Here is a 16,092-nt window from a genome sequence, read left to right as displayed (position 1 = left end):
ATCACAAGAGTCTAATTTAAGATGTTTGTGTGTTAAATGAAAATGTGTTCTGCCAGGCCCGCAGAAAAACGTTTGGCACAGAACAAGAATCTGAATCGATCCGATTGAACCAAAACACAAATAATACTTGAATGTGATGGATGAGTGCGGAGCATAAACTATAAGCATTATACAAAGATTGTTTTGTTACATTTTTGTTGACTTATTTAAATGTAAAAAAACATTTATGTAGCAAAATTGTCACTTATGTTAGGTGCAACATAAGCTAAACTTAATTGAAAAACTAAATGCAACTTAAAGTAACGGATAGTTTGTTCAAATAACTACTTTATCAGTATTAAATGCAGATGTCTGGGGTTGTAAGCGGTCATGCAGAGCATGATATTCACATGGTCTCATTCCTCGGCCGCTGTTTCGGATTCAGTAACAGGCGGTTTAGCCTGAAGCGCAGAGCTGGTGGGAGGCCGACAACATCCAGCCATACTGATCACTAATGAGGGAACATGAGGCGAACATCACTGATCACCTGTGTAGATCAACAGACTAAACTATTCTGAACCACCACCCCAAAACCAATAACAGACACTTTCACGGTAAACATAGCTCGACTGAACTAAAGCTGCTGGATCAAATAAACAATCTAGATTGAGTGGAAAAACTGTTAACTTGAGTTTCACACCTTGACTACTGATCCAGAAAGACATATGATGATCATTCAGGATTTATTTAAGGAAAACGAAAAGGAACAGAAAAAAACAACCATTCTTTCCCCAATTACTTTACAGCATGAAATATAAATTCTGATATGTGCAGATGATTGTCAAAGGCATTGTATATACAAGCCCCGTATCAACAGAAGATTCACATCACAGTAAAGTTAGTATTCGTATGCCACTCCCAAAACATGGATCATTGTCACATGCATATGAGTATATAATTCACATTTCACTGGGCAACTTTTACTTCGGACAGGGTTGTGAGAGACGCAGAGATAACAGCCTGCACTGTCATAGTTGCATTTTTTTAAATGTGTGTAGGCTATATATAGATATATATAGATAGTAGATAGATAGATATAGACATGTTTCTTCATACATATAGTTACATAGTGAGAACAAGTCGTTGAACCGATAAGCGCAATGAACATGCTGGCAATTCTTTCTAAAATCATTCGATGCAGTTGCAGATGATTTAAGATCTTCAGCGAAGTCGCGCAGTAATAAGTCAACATTCAGGGGACGAGTCTGCACAGTTACTGGGTAGCACAGACACCTGTCAGTCACAGCTTTTCCATCATAAGAGGCAAAAGTGACGCCTGAGTTGGTAAAAAAACAAGTCCCGGAAAGGTGCATCACAACCGATCGCAGTTAAATATTCAATTTATACAATAGAAATGTGATTTTTTTTTCTCAGCACTTACAGTACGACACCGAGCGAGAGACACAGGTTGCGAGGGCCGCATATACAGATCCAAAGTCTGCGGTTGAGTTCCAGAGAAAGGCAGTGCTTAGAGAACAACATGAGAGAGGAATGATGAAAATAAACATTTAGGAGAAAACACACACGCACATCATTTCTTCAGAAACAACATAGCAGACACTTCACAATCACGGTCTATTTACAAAGCTTTTGGACAAACAGAGAGACTGCTCTGGACACAGACTAACAATGATGATACTATAAGTAAACAAAACACAAATCGGATTACATTATTTTTTTACTTTTTGTTGTCCTTCATTGCACTCGTTGAATAGTCAGGATTGTGTGTGTCATGGCACATGAGTGCATGTGTTTAGTTTGGTAGAATGTAAGTAAAATAGTAAAATAATGAAATGATTAAAAGCGATTCATTCATATAGTTCATTTTGATTATTATATTAATTGAAAGATGTTTGTGTTTGGCTTGGCATGGCAGTAACCCACTGTGTCACCTAATAACATTCCCCCACACACATCTTTTGGTTTTTATACTTTTGTTTCCACAACACAGACAAAAGGACGATCACGAACACATAGTACACAAACACTGAACTCAACGGGACCTAAAGTAACATTCCAGGTTTAATATGACTTAAGCCTTATTGAAATCATTGGTGAAATACTATTGATACCTGTAAATAATTGTTAACATTTTTGTCCAAGTTTGTCGATGCACGTACACTGGAAGTCAATGGGACAAGATATGAAACCAGTATAGATTCCAAAGTATAGCCACAAAACTAAAATATTAGGCGTCTTAACATACCTCTATTGTGATTAAGTTGTTTACTATCAGGAATTATGTAGACCCACTTTACAGCTCGAAGGACAAACATTTTTGTGTATTATAAAAACTAACGTATTATGTGATATAATTCCTTACCCAAGCACGAAAATTATCAAGTTGTTTCTATAAACCAAAGAAAATGTGTTTGATAAAGCTTAAGATAATAAACCTAAAACATCCATAGCATTTCATGCATACACTGCAAGTGACTCCGAAAGTAGAAAAAGAAATGTGCCGAATGATCCATTAACACTAAACATATTCTGTAACATACAAACATAATTCTTGCCCAAGTATTTTCTAAATGCTTTGCAAAGTTTCTCTCTTCTGAGAATACAAACTCATTTCATATTTCCCTTAGCTTTAATATCTTCTATTTTAATCTATACTGAAACAAACATTCAAGAAGACAGTGAAGAAAAATGCATGAAGATATAAGATGGCACTTTGGAAAATGTCACATACTCTTAAATCCCTGTGTCCGCAGACAAGTTCTCCTGTGATATTAACAAACCGTAAAGGGCAAAGAAGACATCAGTCACTTTCAAAAACTTGCTGGACATTATAAGAGCCATCCGGGGACAGAAGACCAGTTAGCCGTCACTAAGGAAGTGACCAAATCTACGCTTAGCCCTTAAACCAATTCTTAACAATCAGCCACTTTGTTATTTTAGAAATATGTTTACCGTCAATAAAAGTTCTTTTGTTGCTTTCACGTTATTTTAGACTTTAAACTGAAAATGCTTCACAGCTTTAGCAAAATTGTGAAGAACCATCGTTTTTATGATGACGTACTAAGCGAAATATGTAGATGTAGCTACATGCATAGCTACCTTAAACCATGTAACGTTTGTGCAATGTTTTAGTTTCCGAACAATCTCACGCTCTAAAGTCCATTTGATGTTATTGAACAAACCTCAATGTTTCAATAGCGCAGCAATGTTTGTCATAGTCATAACGTAATCCAAAATAACGTGAAAGCAGCCAAACGTTTTAGCGTTTTGTCGTACAATCTTTTTGAGAACGCTGTGACGCAGTTTAACAGCTGTCCATCGTACTAATCCACATTCTTCACATAAGAAACAATCTTGTACCATGTAGGTATTACTATTGACAGAACCAACATGGCGCCCAGTGAAGCTGCGGAATTCCCTGAGAACTCGTACACTGGGAACTCGTACACGTAGAAAGACGCTGCCATGGCTTTTTGGGAGATTTGTGTGTGCATGCGTGTTTTAAGTGTTGACAGTTGAACTATATTCAGTAATCTACCATCAACTACGTCTGTGTGTGGAGCTCACGAATACATTTCGTCAGACTCCTTAAGCTTCGTCCTGTCCCTGCGTTTGCAAAAGAATTATCAAAATTAAACCCACAGCTTGTTTTAACCTCGATGTTAAAACCCAAATCGAATCGCTAATCTCCCGTTCATCGTAATACAGTAATTCAGCTAACCGTTCTCGTGTACAGCCTATGTGCAAACAGATAGTCTCGACTCGAAAATGTCTCAAAAACAGTCTTTTAAAACGTGATTTTAAAAGCACTTTTGCAGGACAGCATGACAAATCCGTGGAAAGCCCCAACAGATCAGAAGTAAGAAATAGAGAAATAAATTTGTGAGCGAACAGAAAAAGAGGGAAGAGCTAGAAGAGTCAAGATATATTAAGAATAACGCTTTGACGTTGGCTCCGCCCTCTTTTAAAAGGCGGACACAATCATGCACACTTTCGCAGCTAAACCGCTGCGCTCTTTGACTCGTTCGTTTTTCCAAAAGGTAACATGGCTGGCTGGCGAAGTTCATAGCACATTCATAGCAAAGACGTTACAGCTCTGTCCAGCCTTCTCGAAATGAAAGCTTTCCTGTTGGAAATCCCTTTCTCCTGCCGCTGCATGCATTGCGCCCTCTAGGTGCCTGGAGGTTAATTGGCAGGTCAAACGGAGTGCATTGGGCGCGCATTTCTTTCAGCCTCTCGGTGGTTGCTATGGCGATGGATCAGTCCTCTGCCTTCCTTTGACGGCAGGGCGGGGAGCGGGCTGAGGGGTGGGGCTTACAGGGCGGTGGCCTCCCAGCTCTCTCCCCGCAGAACCTGGCGTCACTTGGTCCCTGTTACAACTGTACTAACAGACGTGACCGAAGGAGGGTGTGGCCTGCAGGGCTCCGCCCCTGAGCTGGTGGAGGAGGTGGCTGATGCCAGAGAACAGCAAGTGTGGGGAGGAGCCGTACCTATAAATACAAATGCATGAATGTGAGCAGACATTTTTATGAGTTTATTCAATAGTTTGGTTCATTTGAATAAAGTAATATTTTGAGCTCATCAGCGCAGAACTTACAGTCTTTGCGTGGTATAGAGGCGGTGCCTGTCGCCATGTCATTAATAAGCACTGTATTCTGGATCTGAGCAGCTTTGTGGTTTTGGCTGAGAGACGCGGTCACATTCTGTGTTGAATTTGGTGTTTGGTTGGGCGGTGCGGTCGGGGTCTGGTTTGCGTTCACGCGGTTTTGGTTGGCATTGCTCGAATGCGTGGCATCCATGCTGCTGCCCATGCTGCTGCCCAACTGCAGTCTTCTCATGTGTCGAACCACGGCCGTGGCATTGAATGCTTGCTGGTACACGGATAGACCAGAAGTCAATAATGAAAGAAGAGTTAAATGGAAAGACTGAATTCTTATGCCTTCCCTTACAAAAAAGAATTGAATATGCTATTTGTGTCCTTATTTTAAACCAAAAAATAAGCGTGTTTAGTCTACTTTGAAATATGTCTACTTAGAAATAAACTTAAAATTTGCATTTAAAAGGATATTTGGAGTATATAGTATATTTGGTCTATACTATTTTCATTTATTCATTTTGCATTACAAATTATAAAATGTGTCAAATCTTGTACTTTATTTCGAGATCATAAATATTTAAGTATTCTAACTACAGTATACTTGGCTAGTAGTTGTTTACTTTTGTTTGAGTAGCCTATTGAATACTTTTTTCATAGTTTTGCATATTGTCTTATAAATTTACATGTTTAAGTTTAAATAGTAACAGTATAGTATAAATAATATATAAACGGTAAACTAAGTATGATTAAGTTCACTTAAAGAAAAGTATACTTGTTATATTAACAACTAGTAGTACTTTAATGTTAGTAAACGGTATTCCTATAGGTTCATTTGTAGTATAGTTGCAGTACAAACAAAAAAAAACGTACCTGTAAACAAGTTGTGTACTGAACTTTACCACTGTTACACTTAAAATAAAGTATACTATTAATTAAATACCAAGTAGCATTGACATGGTTCATTTACAAGTATACTACTGTACAACTACATTACTACATAAAGTACCTAACTTAAATAGGCTATGCTTACTAAAATGTTAAGTATACTCTTGACGCATACAGTTAACTCACCCTCCATTTGCTTTTAGCAAAGTTTTTGCGCATTTGTCGGCTGACGGACTCGTGGATGTTCTTGCATAGTGCCGTGTCCTCTGCGATCCTGAAGAAAACAAATCGAGTGTTAGTTAAAATTCAAAACCAGCAACTCTTTCACCTACAGACATCTTCTCTGCTCTTAAGCACTTTTAATTACTGGCAAGTACGTCAGCTCTCTACAGTTTTCAGTCCTTCAGTCCTGTTCTCTGATTTTCTTCTCTCTTGTGTGGTGAAGGCTTGTTAGTGGTGTCTGCAGAGCATGTGCTAATTGCTGATTAGCGCTTTGGAATGCGTAATGCGAGATTAAGCGCAGCGTCTTAATTGGCAAGCGTTTATTCAGTAGCTTTTCTGTTATTCCTGAGAGAGATCTCCAAGCGTAATAATGGAGAGAGCGGATTCAACCTAATACTCGTGACGCACATGCAATCCCCGACTGACACAGATAGCGTCTCGTTCGAATGTGAATCAAATGTCACACTAATAACATGAAATAAACGCGGCCTCTAAACGCTGCTCATGAGGTTACGCTTTCATTGTTTATTAAAGTCTTTGAGGACTTTATTGACAATATTAAATCACAAATGATGTTTGCTGTACTCGAGCTTTACAATGATTTGACTAGAATTAACCCCGTCGGTCAAATCTCTATGAAGCACTTGACGTCGATGATCGGGACATGTAACTCACCAGGGATGCCGAAGGGCCTGTTCACACGTGTATCGCTTTGTGGGGTCCTTTTCCATCAAACAGCCGATGAAGTCTTTTGCTGCAGATGAAACAAAAAACTGATTGTTTAAAGATGCAATATTGAAGTTAGAAACCAGGAAAAACATACAGTTTGTTTATCATACAATTCGTGATTCCACATGGTGATACAGAACAGAGACTTTGTATCAGTGTTTAACAGAGTTAGATTCATTAGCTCATTGGTAGGTCGGAAAAATGTCATCATCCATGTGAGTAATGATATAAAAACTTCGAGGTGTTTACTGAATGCCAGAGCTTGTGCTCAGTTTCCTGTAAATCACAACTCTCTTACGGACTCGCTCATCCATCAGTAATTCTTCATGCTGGTGTGAGTTATAGGTAAATTACCCATAAATGAGTCCATTCGCCTAATTTCTGTGTGTTTCACAGTTATTTGACAGGAGGATAGGAGATTTTTTTCAAATCAGAATGCTAGCTGTGGGGTACAGCGAGTCAATGCCTTCAATGACAGCGATAGTAAGCTTTGTCATCAAATACAGGATTTAAAAAATAAAAAATACTATTAAAACAAGGTTGGCAGTTGTTTTAAATAATATTTGTTTATTTGCTTTATTTTTAAATTGTTTATATATTCTTATATATATACACTGTTTACAAAAACAAACGTTTTGAAACACTTGACTGATTTCTCATGATGCTAAACATCTTTCTATTTGAAGTTGTATGCTTAAAATGTATGTTGTAGACAAAAATACAACTGTGCTTAGTATTGCACAGTAATTTATTTCATTGTAAAACTCAATTTCTTATTTTAAAGGCCCCATTACAGGTAAAATGTATTTTATTCCTACTGTGGGAGTCAATGGGTGTTGAGATCTGTATAATTGTAAGCATTATTCCAAATATCTTTGGAACAACTTGAAGGTGGGTGAAAAAAATATGTACATGTTAGTTTTAATCATCCAAGATCATTTATAAGAAATTAAGATAAAATGAATAATAAGATAAATAAGACATTACCAGAATCAGATATATCATCCCAGTATGGTGAGTCAAACTCATAGTCGGCTTTCAGGATCTGCTCAAAAAGTTTGGAGTCGTTCTCATCGTAAAACGGGGGATAACCACACAGCCTGTGAGAAAACATCCGTAGAAACATTGAAGAATGTACAAACAATGAAAAAAGTGAATAATTCCTCTAACACCTCACATTATTTGTCTTCAAATCTTGAATTAACACTTTGATTTACAATTACATAGTGGAGTGTTTAACACTGACTGTAAACCCTATTAACTCTCCGAAAAAATAAAGATAGCAGATTAATCCTGAGGAATATTCAACTTTTATTTGTTTTCCTTATCACCCGAGACATTAAAAAGCATTTTCCCATGCGTAACGCAGGCAGTGGAGGTGAGAGGGATGGCAATTTAATGGCTGATTTGGGCCCCATTAGCTTGGTGTCTTTCTCACATCCCGATGGGTTAACTGATCAGACGCTATGAGAATTAGCTACGGTTTCAGCCGGTTGTCATTGCAATGATCACACCTGAGAAAGAGCCAACCAACCGTGACATGTGGTGGGGGGTTATCAGTAAAAACACACACATGCCACATATCTTTAGCTTTAGGTGGTTTAACTACCGATTACTGGAGATCACCGACATCTGTATGTTAAAACACGTCTCTTAGACTTAAGACCATGTGACATCACTTCCTGTCGCCAAATCTGATGGCAGCTTTCTGCAAAGTTGAACCTTCCGATCTCAGTGTTAGATCTCTGCTCAACATTGTTGTATTGTCAACAGTTATCTGTGTCACAGCGTATAGACGGCTGTTCAAGAAGAATGATTTTCGTTGTAATGTCGTCCTGTGAGCGACAGACTCTGCTGTGACTCAATGCACGTGAAGGCGTCAGATGAGGGCATCTGTGCGTAGGAGTGATGGGAACTGCAATCTCATTAACAGCTTTGCCGGTTTGTTGAAAGACAAGTGAATGTTTGTGTTGGCACAGGAGTCGGCCCAGAGCGCTCGAAAGCGAGGGACCAAAACAAAAGACAGTCCGCTTAAATGTATATAGAGTTCGGCTATTATTGAAATGTGTATCAAACATAAACCATTGTTACTATAATACAAATTACATCATCTTTAAAGGGACAGTTCACCTGAAAATCCAAATTCTGTCATCTTTTACTCATTCTTGAGTTGTTACAAATCTGATGAACGCAAAGGAAGATATTTGAAAAAATGCTTGTAACCAAACAGTTCTTGGCCTCCATTGACCATCATAGTCCATTTTCTGTTTAATAGAAAAAATAAAGCAATATTTCCTAATATTGTAGTCAATGGTGGCCAAGATCTGTTTGGTTACAAGCATTTTTTCAAACATCTTTCTCTATGTTCAAATACATTTATATTAAACTCGAGGGCGAGTAAATGATGACAGAATTTTCATTTTTGGGTGAACTGTTCCTTTAATAATATGTTGTCATAAGAATTGCATGTATAAAAGTGACATTAAATATTTGTCAAGCCTAAAGACAAATGAAGTACGAATGAGAAAACTAAACGAAAAATGGAGACCATTTCTTATATACAGTACATGAAGTCTTCCACCTCTTGTTTCTTGTTATTTATCAGTGAGCATTTATGATTATTTGTTTCTACTCAGACTTGCAATGAAACGCTAACAGACACATAAGCCCAGATGGCTGCAGCTCATTTGAAACGCACAGTTTTTATAACACATTCTGCCACTAAAAAAACTGGAGATGAAAACATACAAAAAGTGAATTGAAATGAATTAAATTTCCCATAAAGCGTTGCAGAAATCTGTCATCAAACAGCATCTCATTTGCATGTCAGACATCGACTTTCTCTTTAATGACTCACGTTTAGTGACGTTCACAATCTGCACCAAAACAATAACACCGTATAAGGAGCCTTCTCAAAGTGGGGTGTAACATCTGTATCCGTTTAGAAAACGATGGGTCATTAAATGTAAGAGATGGTTACATACTCATTGTTCCACTAACACTTTATAAACATAAGCAAGCGTTGGCCTGTCATGACCTGTATTTATATCTCTTGTTTCATTCAAACCAGAGACGAAGGATTTTCTCAGATTAATATCAAAATGCAGTGGGAGGGAGGAGGAGTGTTGCATTATGGTTACTCACAGAATGTAGGCGATGACTCCGATAGACCAACAGTCAACGGCTTTACTGTACGGTTTCTGAGCGAGAACTTCTGGAGCTGAGGAAAGAAGTATAGAAGCGTAGATATCAAGACTACGAAAAAAACAATCACATCAAAGCATTTTTGTCCTATTACTCAATTAATGTATAACATATGTTAATACTTCAAATGGTGAAGTGTCTTTTTTGACACTAGTGGCACCAAATTGAATTGCATGACACTATACTGTATGTTAATTTCCATCCAGTTAAATAAAAATGACCTATGTGGCAAAATGAGCAGTATACATAAGCAAACTGTACTGATTATAGTATCCCACATAATGATTGGTGGTTGTACATTATTTTTTTTAATTCACAAATTTTCAGAACGACAAATTATAAAAAATTATAAATATTTACAAAATATATATATTTTTTGTGTTTGTATGTATACAAATATGTGGATGTGTATATACACACACACACACTTTTTATATATGTGTATGTATCTACAACATTTATGTGTTTATATACTATATACAATATACAAGCCAGATATTTACTGTATACAATTGTGGAGACTGTATAACAACACAATCCTGTTTTATCCACAGGAGGTTAAAGGGAATACAGGCTTCTCAGTCCTTCTGAATTTATTCTATTATTCTCTCCATTTTCTGCCACTACACATTTTCCTCCCTTCAGGAAACAAGCTTACGCTCAGCACACAAAAGCTTTGATTCTATGGTTTAGGGCTTCAGCATGCCGTATTGACTCATCTATTGCTTGTTAAAGCTCTTCAGTTGAAACGAAGCACATTTCCATCAGAATTGAAATAAACTGACCTTCAAATAACAGCCCACTAAAAAATGCAGTTCAAGACGTTAATGTGAAATCTACTGTGAAACTGTTGTTTGTCAAGCTGTAAGACGTTTATTCATTTGTAGTTATAAGACACGTAAAACTACAGTACAGAGAAAGGAAAAAAGAAAGATTAATGCGACTGAAAATCAATTCATCTTAGACGACAAAATTACACCGTGAGTAAAATTTCCGTGTGTTCGCAAACACACACCTGTTTTTGAATCACTTTTCTATTAAAACTAGTGTATTTTCCAGTCGTAGGAATGCTGGAATATTTCCAAGACGGGCTATTTTAGGGCTGCGATCAATATAATCTCATCATTGTGTCTTATATAAATGAGTGTGTGAGTGAGAGAGAGAGGACACAAACAAAAACTGAGAGAAATATGAGCAGCTAAAGTGCAACACTACGTCGTGGTTGATCCTTTAAACTCTCAGACTATTTCCATTTAAAGACAAAAAGAGAGAAAGCCAGACAATTTGTCCAGACACACAAACACAAAAAACACGCGTGCCTTTGTGATGCTCTCAGTCTGGTAGTCTTCTGAGGAATACCAAGAAGAAACAAACATCACACACATTCTTCAAACACACATCATTGCATGACCCCAGCCTGGGATGCAACTGGTTCCGGATTGTTTTTTCAGACACAGCGATGTTGAAAGAGTTCCCATGCTCACAAAGACGACCTTAAAACATGAACATGCATGTTCTAGATACAATGCAACAGTGACTTAAATCCTATCAAACATCAGCAAGAGCAAACTACAGCAGGTGTCTGTGTGTTACAGCACAGATACGCTGGTTTACTGGGTATATTTCAACCGTATAATGACCCTCACATGTTCAGGAGGAGAGGAATGTACAGGTTTAATGGCCCCACAAGACAGTTATGACTATGTTTCTTAAATTGCGAGTCCAACTTTAGCCTGTCTGGGGGCCATATTTCTATATTTGCTTTTAATGCCCTCTCAGGTTTGAATAATCTAAATATTTAGGTGTGTGATACGAAGTAGACAAGAAAACGAAACTTTTAAGCTATTAGATACAAAAGTATAGCATATCAGGAGATATGAGTTTTATTCCAATATACAAAAAAGGTATAGAAACGCAAAAAGCGCACAGGATATATAAAGCATACTGACTAATGTTTTATCAGTTTAACCTTTTGGTTTTGACTACAGCAGTCATTTCTCTGGCTGACATCCAGTGTTGGGTGTAACTAGTAACTGTAATTTCCCTTAAAAAAGTAAAGTAAGGATCACTCTGATGTAATTGAACTAAAAACTATGTGTAATATGTCTGTGTGCAATAGTGGAATTAACATAAAAATTCAAAGTCTAACCTTAAAATCCGTGCTTTAATGTATCCTTGTCACATTTGTATTACTTTGGTCAGTTATTAATACTACTATATTTAGTTTTATTTATTTGAATGATCTAAAAGGGCCGTTTCATGTCTATCACTCTATAATGACAATATCTATAATTAAAAACATTTTGGAGAGACTCATTGTACAGTCGTGTTATTACACTATTGAATATGTAACAGTCCAACACTGTTAACACCAAAGCACAACTACAAAATGACCAATACAGCTCTGATAATATATTTCAAAAAGAGCGAACACATTAATTTATCCATCACATTTGGTAACTACTGTATGACATAGAAATCTATCATAATTGATATTAAACATGAGACATATTTCAAATCCTGCTTCATCTCACATGAATCGCCAACAGTTTCAAAGAAGATCTTTCCAATTTCACCAATGTTTGGCAAGGTACCAAACTCGTTCAAAACAAAATGATCTGACCGTTGCTATCCACGTAATATTAACTTCAACCGTTGTCTCATTTGGGTCTGACTTTAAAAAAAAGAAATGTCAGTAGAAACATTTGAGACTACGTTAAAATAACAAAATTTGCCATAGCTGCAATACCCGTGTACATTCAGACTCATTTGGCAGAATTCAAACCTGTTGTGTTGCTAACTCAACGCTCTACAGAATCGGTTTATCTCTCTTACCAACATATCCCGGTGTTCCACAGGCTGTGGACATGACATCACCTGTCCCCTCCATCTTAGACAGGCCAAAATCACTGATCATGATCTTTGATCCATCCTGGGGGTTGAAATACAGCAGGTTCTCTGGCTGAGAGTAGAAACACACGAACATTAAAATCAAACGCATCAAACACAAATAAGCAAAGTTTCAATGTTACTTCACCTTGAGATCTCTGTGCACGATGCCCATACTGTGGAGGTAGTTGACGGCATCCAAAACTTGTTTAATAAGCACGCTGGCGTCTTTCTCTGTGTAAAACCCTTTCTCCACGATGCGGTCAAACAACTCGCCACCAGATACACTGAAAAGAACATAATACATTTTCAGTTTATGCATTTATTGTTTTAAGTGTCCTAATGCACCTGTAGGACTGCAATATCTGAAAGCGGCCTGTAGGGGGTACTCCAAGCCGACTGTGATGATAAACAAATCCCCCACATTGCAGAACTTTATCCGACTTTATCTCTCACAGCAAACACACAGCTGTCAAAAGAACCTTAAGCAAAAAACATTTTCCATCTAGATAGCATGCGGCCGAATTAGCCAATTCTTTTTATGCAAATTCCGCCTCAAACAGTGACTTGAGTGGGTTGCGGGAATTGCTGTTGTATAATCTGTTGCTGCAGAAAGAGAACAGCCCATAGCTTCTCACCGAGAGTCTTGGACTGGACTGTTGGGTTCAAACTTCTGCTGATATATTAGCGCCCCCTACTGGTGTAAGGTGCTGTCTTCTGTCTTTGCGTTACCACCTTTGTGATGCTAAAGATGGCAGAGAAAGATCTGCACACTTATTAACTCAAACTCTTACTGATCAACAAATCGACATGCCTCCTCTTTCTCCGTTGTGAATTGAATCCAACGCTCGTGAAGGAAAAGCTCATATCTCTCTTTACTCACACTTATTAAGGCACGAACGTACTGTACATGCAGTGTGAATTATGGAGAGGCTTTCTAAACTGCATCTGTTTGATCATACAGAAAGCAGATTGGTTGTGTTTAAATATTCATCGGTTAGCCATATGCCAAAATGTTCTCTTTGTAATGCGCAAACACACGCACACGCGAACCCCGTGCAAGACATTAACAGGGGAAAGAGGGGCAGGCTCCGGGCCAACATTCACATTAACACTCTGCGATTCAAAGTGCAATGAAGTTTCTAGGGGCGAATTGAGGACAGAAAATAAATGTTTGTTTCCTCTAATCCTCCGCTTTGCTCTTCTATCCCCCTCCTCTCCCGTCAAGTCCTCCCTCTCCCTGTTCTGATGTATTGAATGAATCCACACAGCAAGTGTACTTTCACCATCACAAAGATTTCAACTGAACTGTAATGTCAGCCAGACGTCAGCGCTATCAGTTTTATCTCACGAACACAATGTACTCTGATGCAGGAGTCTCGTCTATCAAAACCACTTTAAAGTAAGCTTACACACGTTCTTTACAGATGGATGCAGTGCTGGACTGGCAGGGACATTTTGCATCCCATCCGAATGAATAAAATCCTTTCTTATCATTTTACGAGCAGTCCTAATTTTTATTCTTTCATGAGTTGCAAGAAGTCTACCGATACAGAAATGTCTGAGGATTATATAATGATGTTACAGGGCTACTCCGGTCAGCCAGTTTAGTACCAACGAACAATCTAACCAAACACTTGTATATGTAATTTTCAGGTCCTTAAAAAAATTGATAAGCTTGTTTAGATGCGTCTTGATCAAATTTAGAGACAATTACCATTTTTCTACATGCATTGTGCCCATTCCAGTCCAGTGTCTGTTAAATGTAGTCATCCAACAGTCCTGTGAAATACCATGACATACCATTTTGATATTTTCCTAAATACAATTAGAAATATTGCTTAAAATGAATATGAACTTGTTTTCTTTGTATTTTTTAGACAATCAGCAGCATCTTTTCTGTTGTTCTGACCTGTGTGTCCAGTGTTCGTTTTCTTCAAAATAAATGCAAATAGAAAGAATGTTTATTTGAAATTTTGGAGAAATACAGTTTGTAGTTCACAAAATGAAATTAAAATTATATATTGACCTAAACACAACCATAAATAGTAAAACTGTAATTAATTTTGAAATGGTCTCCTAATTTATCTTAGTTTTTTCCAACGGCTGTATACAGTCATATAGACTACTTTTATGAAGCTTGACTATTATATTTGAAAAAAGACCTATTTTTAGTGTACCATGGAAAGATCTGGTTTTGAGCGACATCAGGTCAAGCCAAAGGTTCAGGTGGACTGTAGAGAGAGCTGTTACTCCACATTCGCATTGCAAATGTAAATCAAGATTTCTATACAAACATAATACACGCATGCACCTGCGCAATGCCGTATGTGTCTTTATCTGTGTTATGTGATTGTTCTCTGTACATGCTCGAACTTTGACCTCTCATCCGTTTAAAAACCCTTGGACGTCAGGCTTGTCGACCAGCTTCCAGATACACCAGCTGTGTAAAACATTTGTGTGTGTGTTTCTGCACAGGGCAACACAATACGACTTAATATCGATCTACTGTAAGAAAAAAAATAGGTCTCGTAATGAAGTAAACATTAGTCTGAAAAGATTTTCACTTATCGTTCCTGCCTGTACAAAAAGAGCCGAGGGGTGAGCGAGAGAGTTTGTATGTACGTACAAGATTTTGATTGTTTCATTCGTAAACAATAACCCGATATTATGTTTCCTATGCTGTGAAAACCTGACGGCTCTTCTTTGTTAATGACATGTAATTGAACTTGAGTGTGTGAGCTTTACCTCTCACCTCACATACAAACTTTAAAAACCGTTTGTATTGTGAAACTTCACAAATTTGGGCACAGAACAAAGAGAAATACAGATCAGAATGACATAAACACATTTTGGTTGAGTTTTTTTTAGTTGATCATACTCACAGCTGCATTATAAGGTAGAGATGGTTGGAGCTTTCATAGATGTCCTCCAGCGCGACTATGTTCTCATGCTTAATTCTGCAAAAGAAAATAGACAAAACACATTTGTGTGCTTTATTTAACAATATGAGATCTTGAACTTATTCAGTGGCAGGTTTTAATATTTAAAACAAGATAAAAAAATCACTACAAATTCTTCTCAATGAGAACTTTTTGATTATATTTGATTCATGTTGATCATAAGATATCATTTTTAACAATTGTTAAATCGAAGGTCTAGTGTATGAAATTTAGCAGCATGAAGCACTGAGGTTGTGAATTGCAACCAACGGCTCACTCCACCGCTCCTCCATCTCTTTCCAAGCACTACGTTGGCTGACACAGGATTAAGATGTTGTCACATTTTCGCTTCTTTGCCGAAGGTGATAACTAGTAATACGTAGCATTTACAGACCGCGTTTCTTAAAGCAGTTTGACCTTTTAGGGCTTCTGTAGAAACAACATGACGAATTTCATGTAAGGGGACCTGCGATGTATGTAGATAGAAATCGCTCATTCTAAGGTGATAAAAACAACGCTTCATTATGTAAGATTAAAAGAAAATGGCATTTATGTCAATAGATCCTCCCAAAAAATTACACTTTAACTATTGCTTATTCCACCGTTTATGCTACTCTATGAATG

The 16,092-nt window shown here is 37.5% G+C and overlaps 1 protein-coding gene across 2 annotated transcripts in view; it reads right to left on the bottom strand.

Annotated features, from left to right (window-relative positions):
* Positions 1-710: 710 nt before the first annotated feature.
* The window catches only part of camk1da (calcium/calmodulin-dependent protein kinase 1Da), a 35,135-nt gene continuing 19,753 nt past the window's right edge, over positions 711-16,092 (bottom strand). Inside the window, exons 3-13 of one of the 2 annotated variants that reach the window (XM_079454189.1) lie at positions 15,412-15,486; positions 14,439-14,460; positions 14,244-14,308; positions 12,675-12,813; positions 12,473-12,599; positions 9,578-9,653; positions 7,421-7,533; positions 6,380-6,458; positions 5,669-5,756; positions 4,598-4,871; positions 711-4,490 (exon numbers count right to left, since the gene is read on the bottom strand). In XM_079454189.1, coding sequence (XP_079310315.1) covers positions 4,360-4,490; positions 4,598-4,871; positions 5,669-5,756; positions 6,380-6,458; positions 7,421-7,533; positions 9,578-9,653; positions 12,473-12,599; positions 12,675-12,813; positions 14,244-14,308; positions 14,439-14,460; positions 15,412-15,486 — 1,189 coding nt within the window. In that variant the 3' untranslated portion in view covers positions 711-4,359. The remainder of the gene's footprint in view (positions 4,491-4,597; positions 4,872-5,668; positions 5,757-6,379; positions 6,459-7,420; positions 7,534-9,577; positions 9,654-12,472; positions 12,600-12,674; positions 12,814-14,243; positions 14,309-14,438; positions 14,461-15,411; positions 15,487-16,092) is intronic. The other variant, XM_079454190.1, reaches the window with a different exon arrangement.

Source organism: Barbatula barbatula, assembly GCF_947034865.1.
Source record: "Barbatula barbatula genome assembly, chromosome: 4".
Taxonomy (NCBI): Eukaryota; Metazoa; Chordata; class Actinopteri; order Cypriniformes; family Nemacheilidae; genus Barbatula; species Barbatula barbatula.
This window is presented reverse-complemented; position numbering and strand designations above follow the sequence as displayed.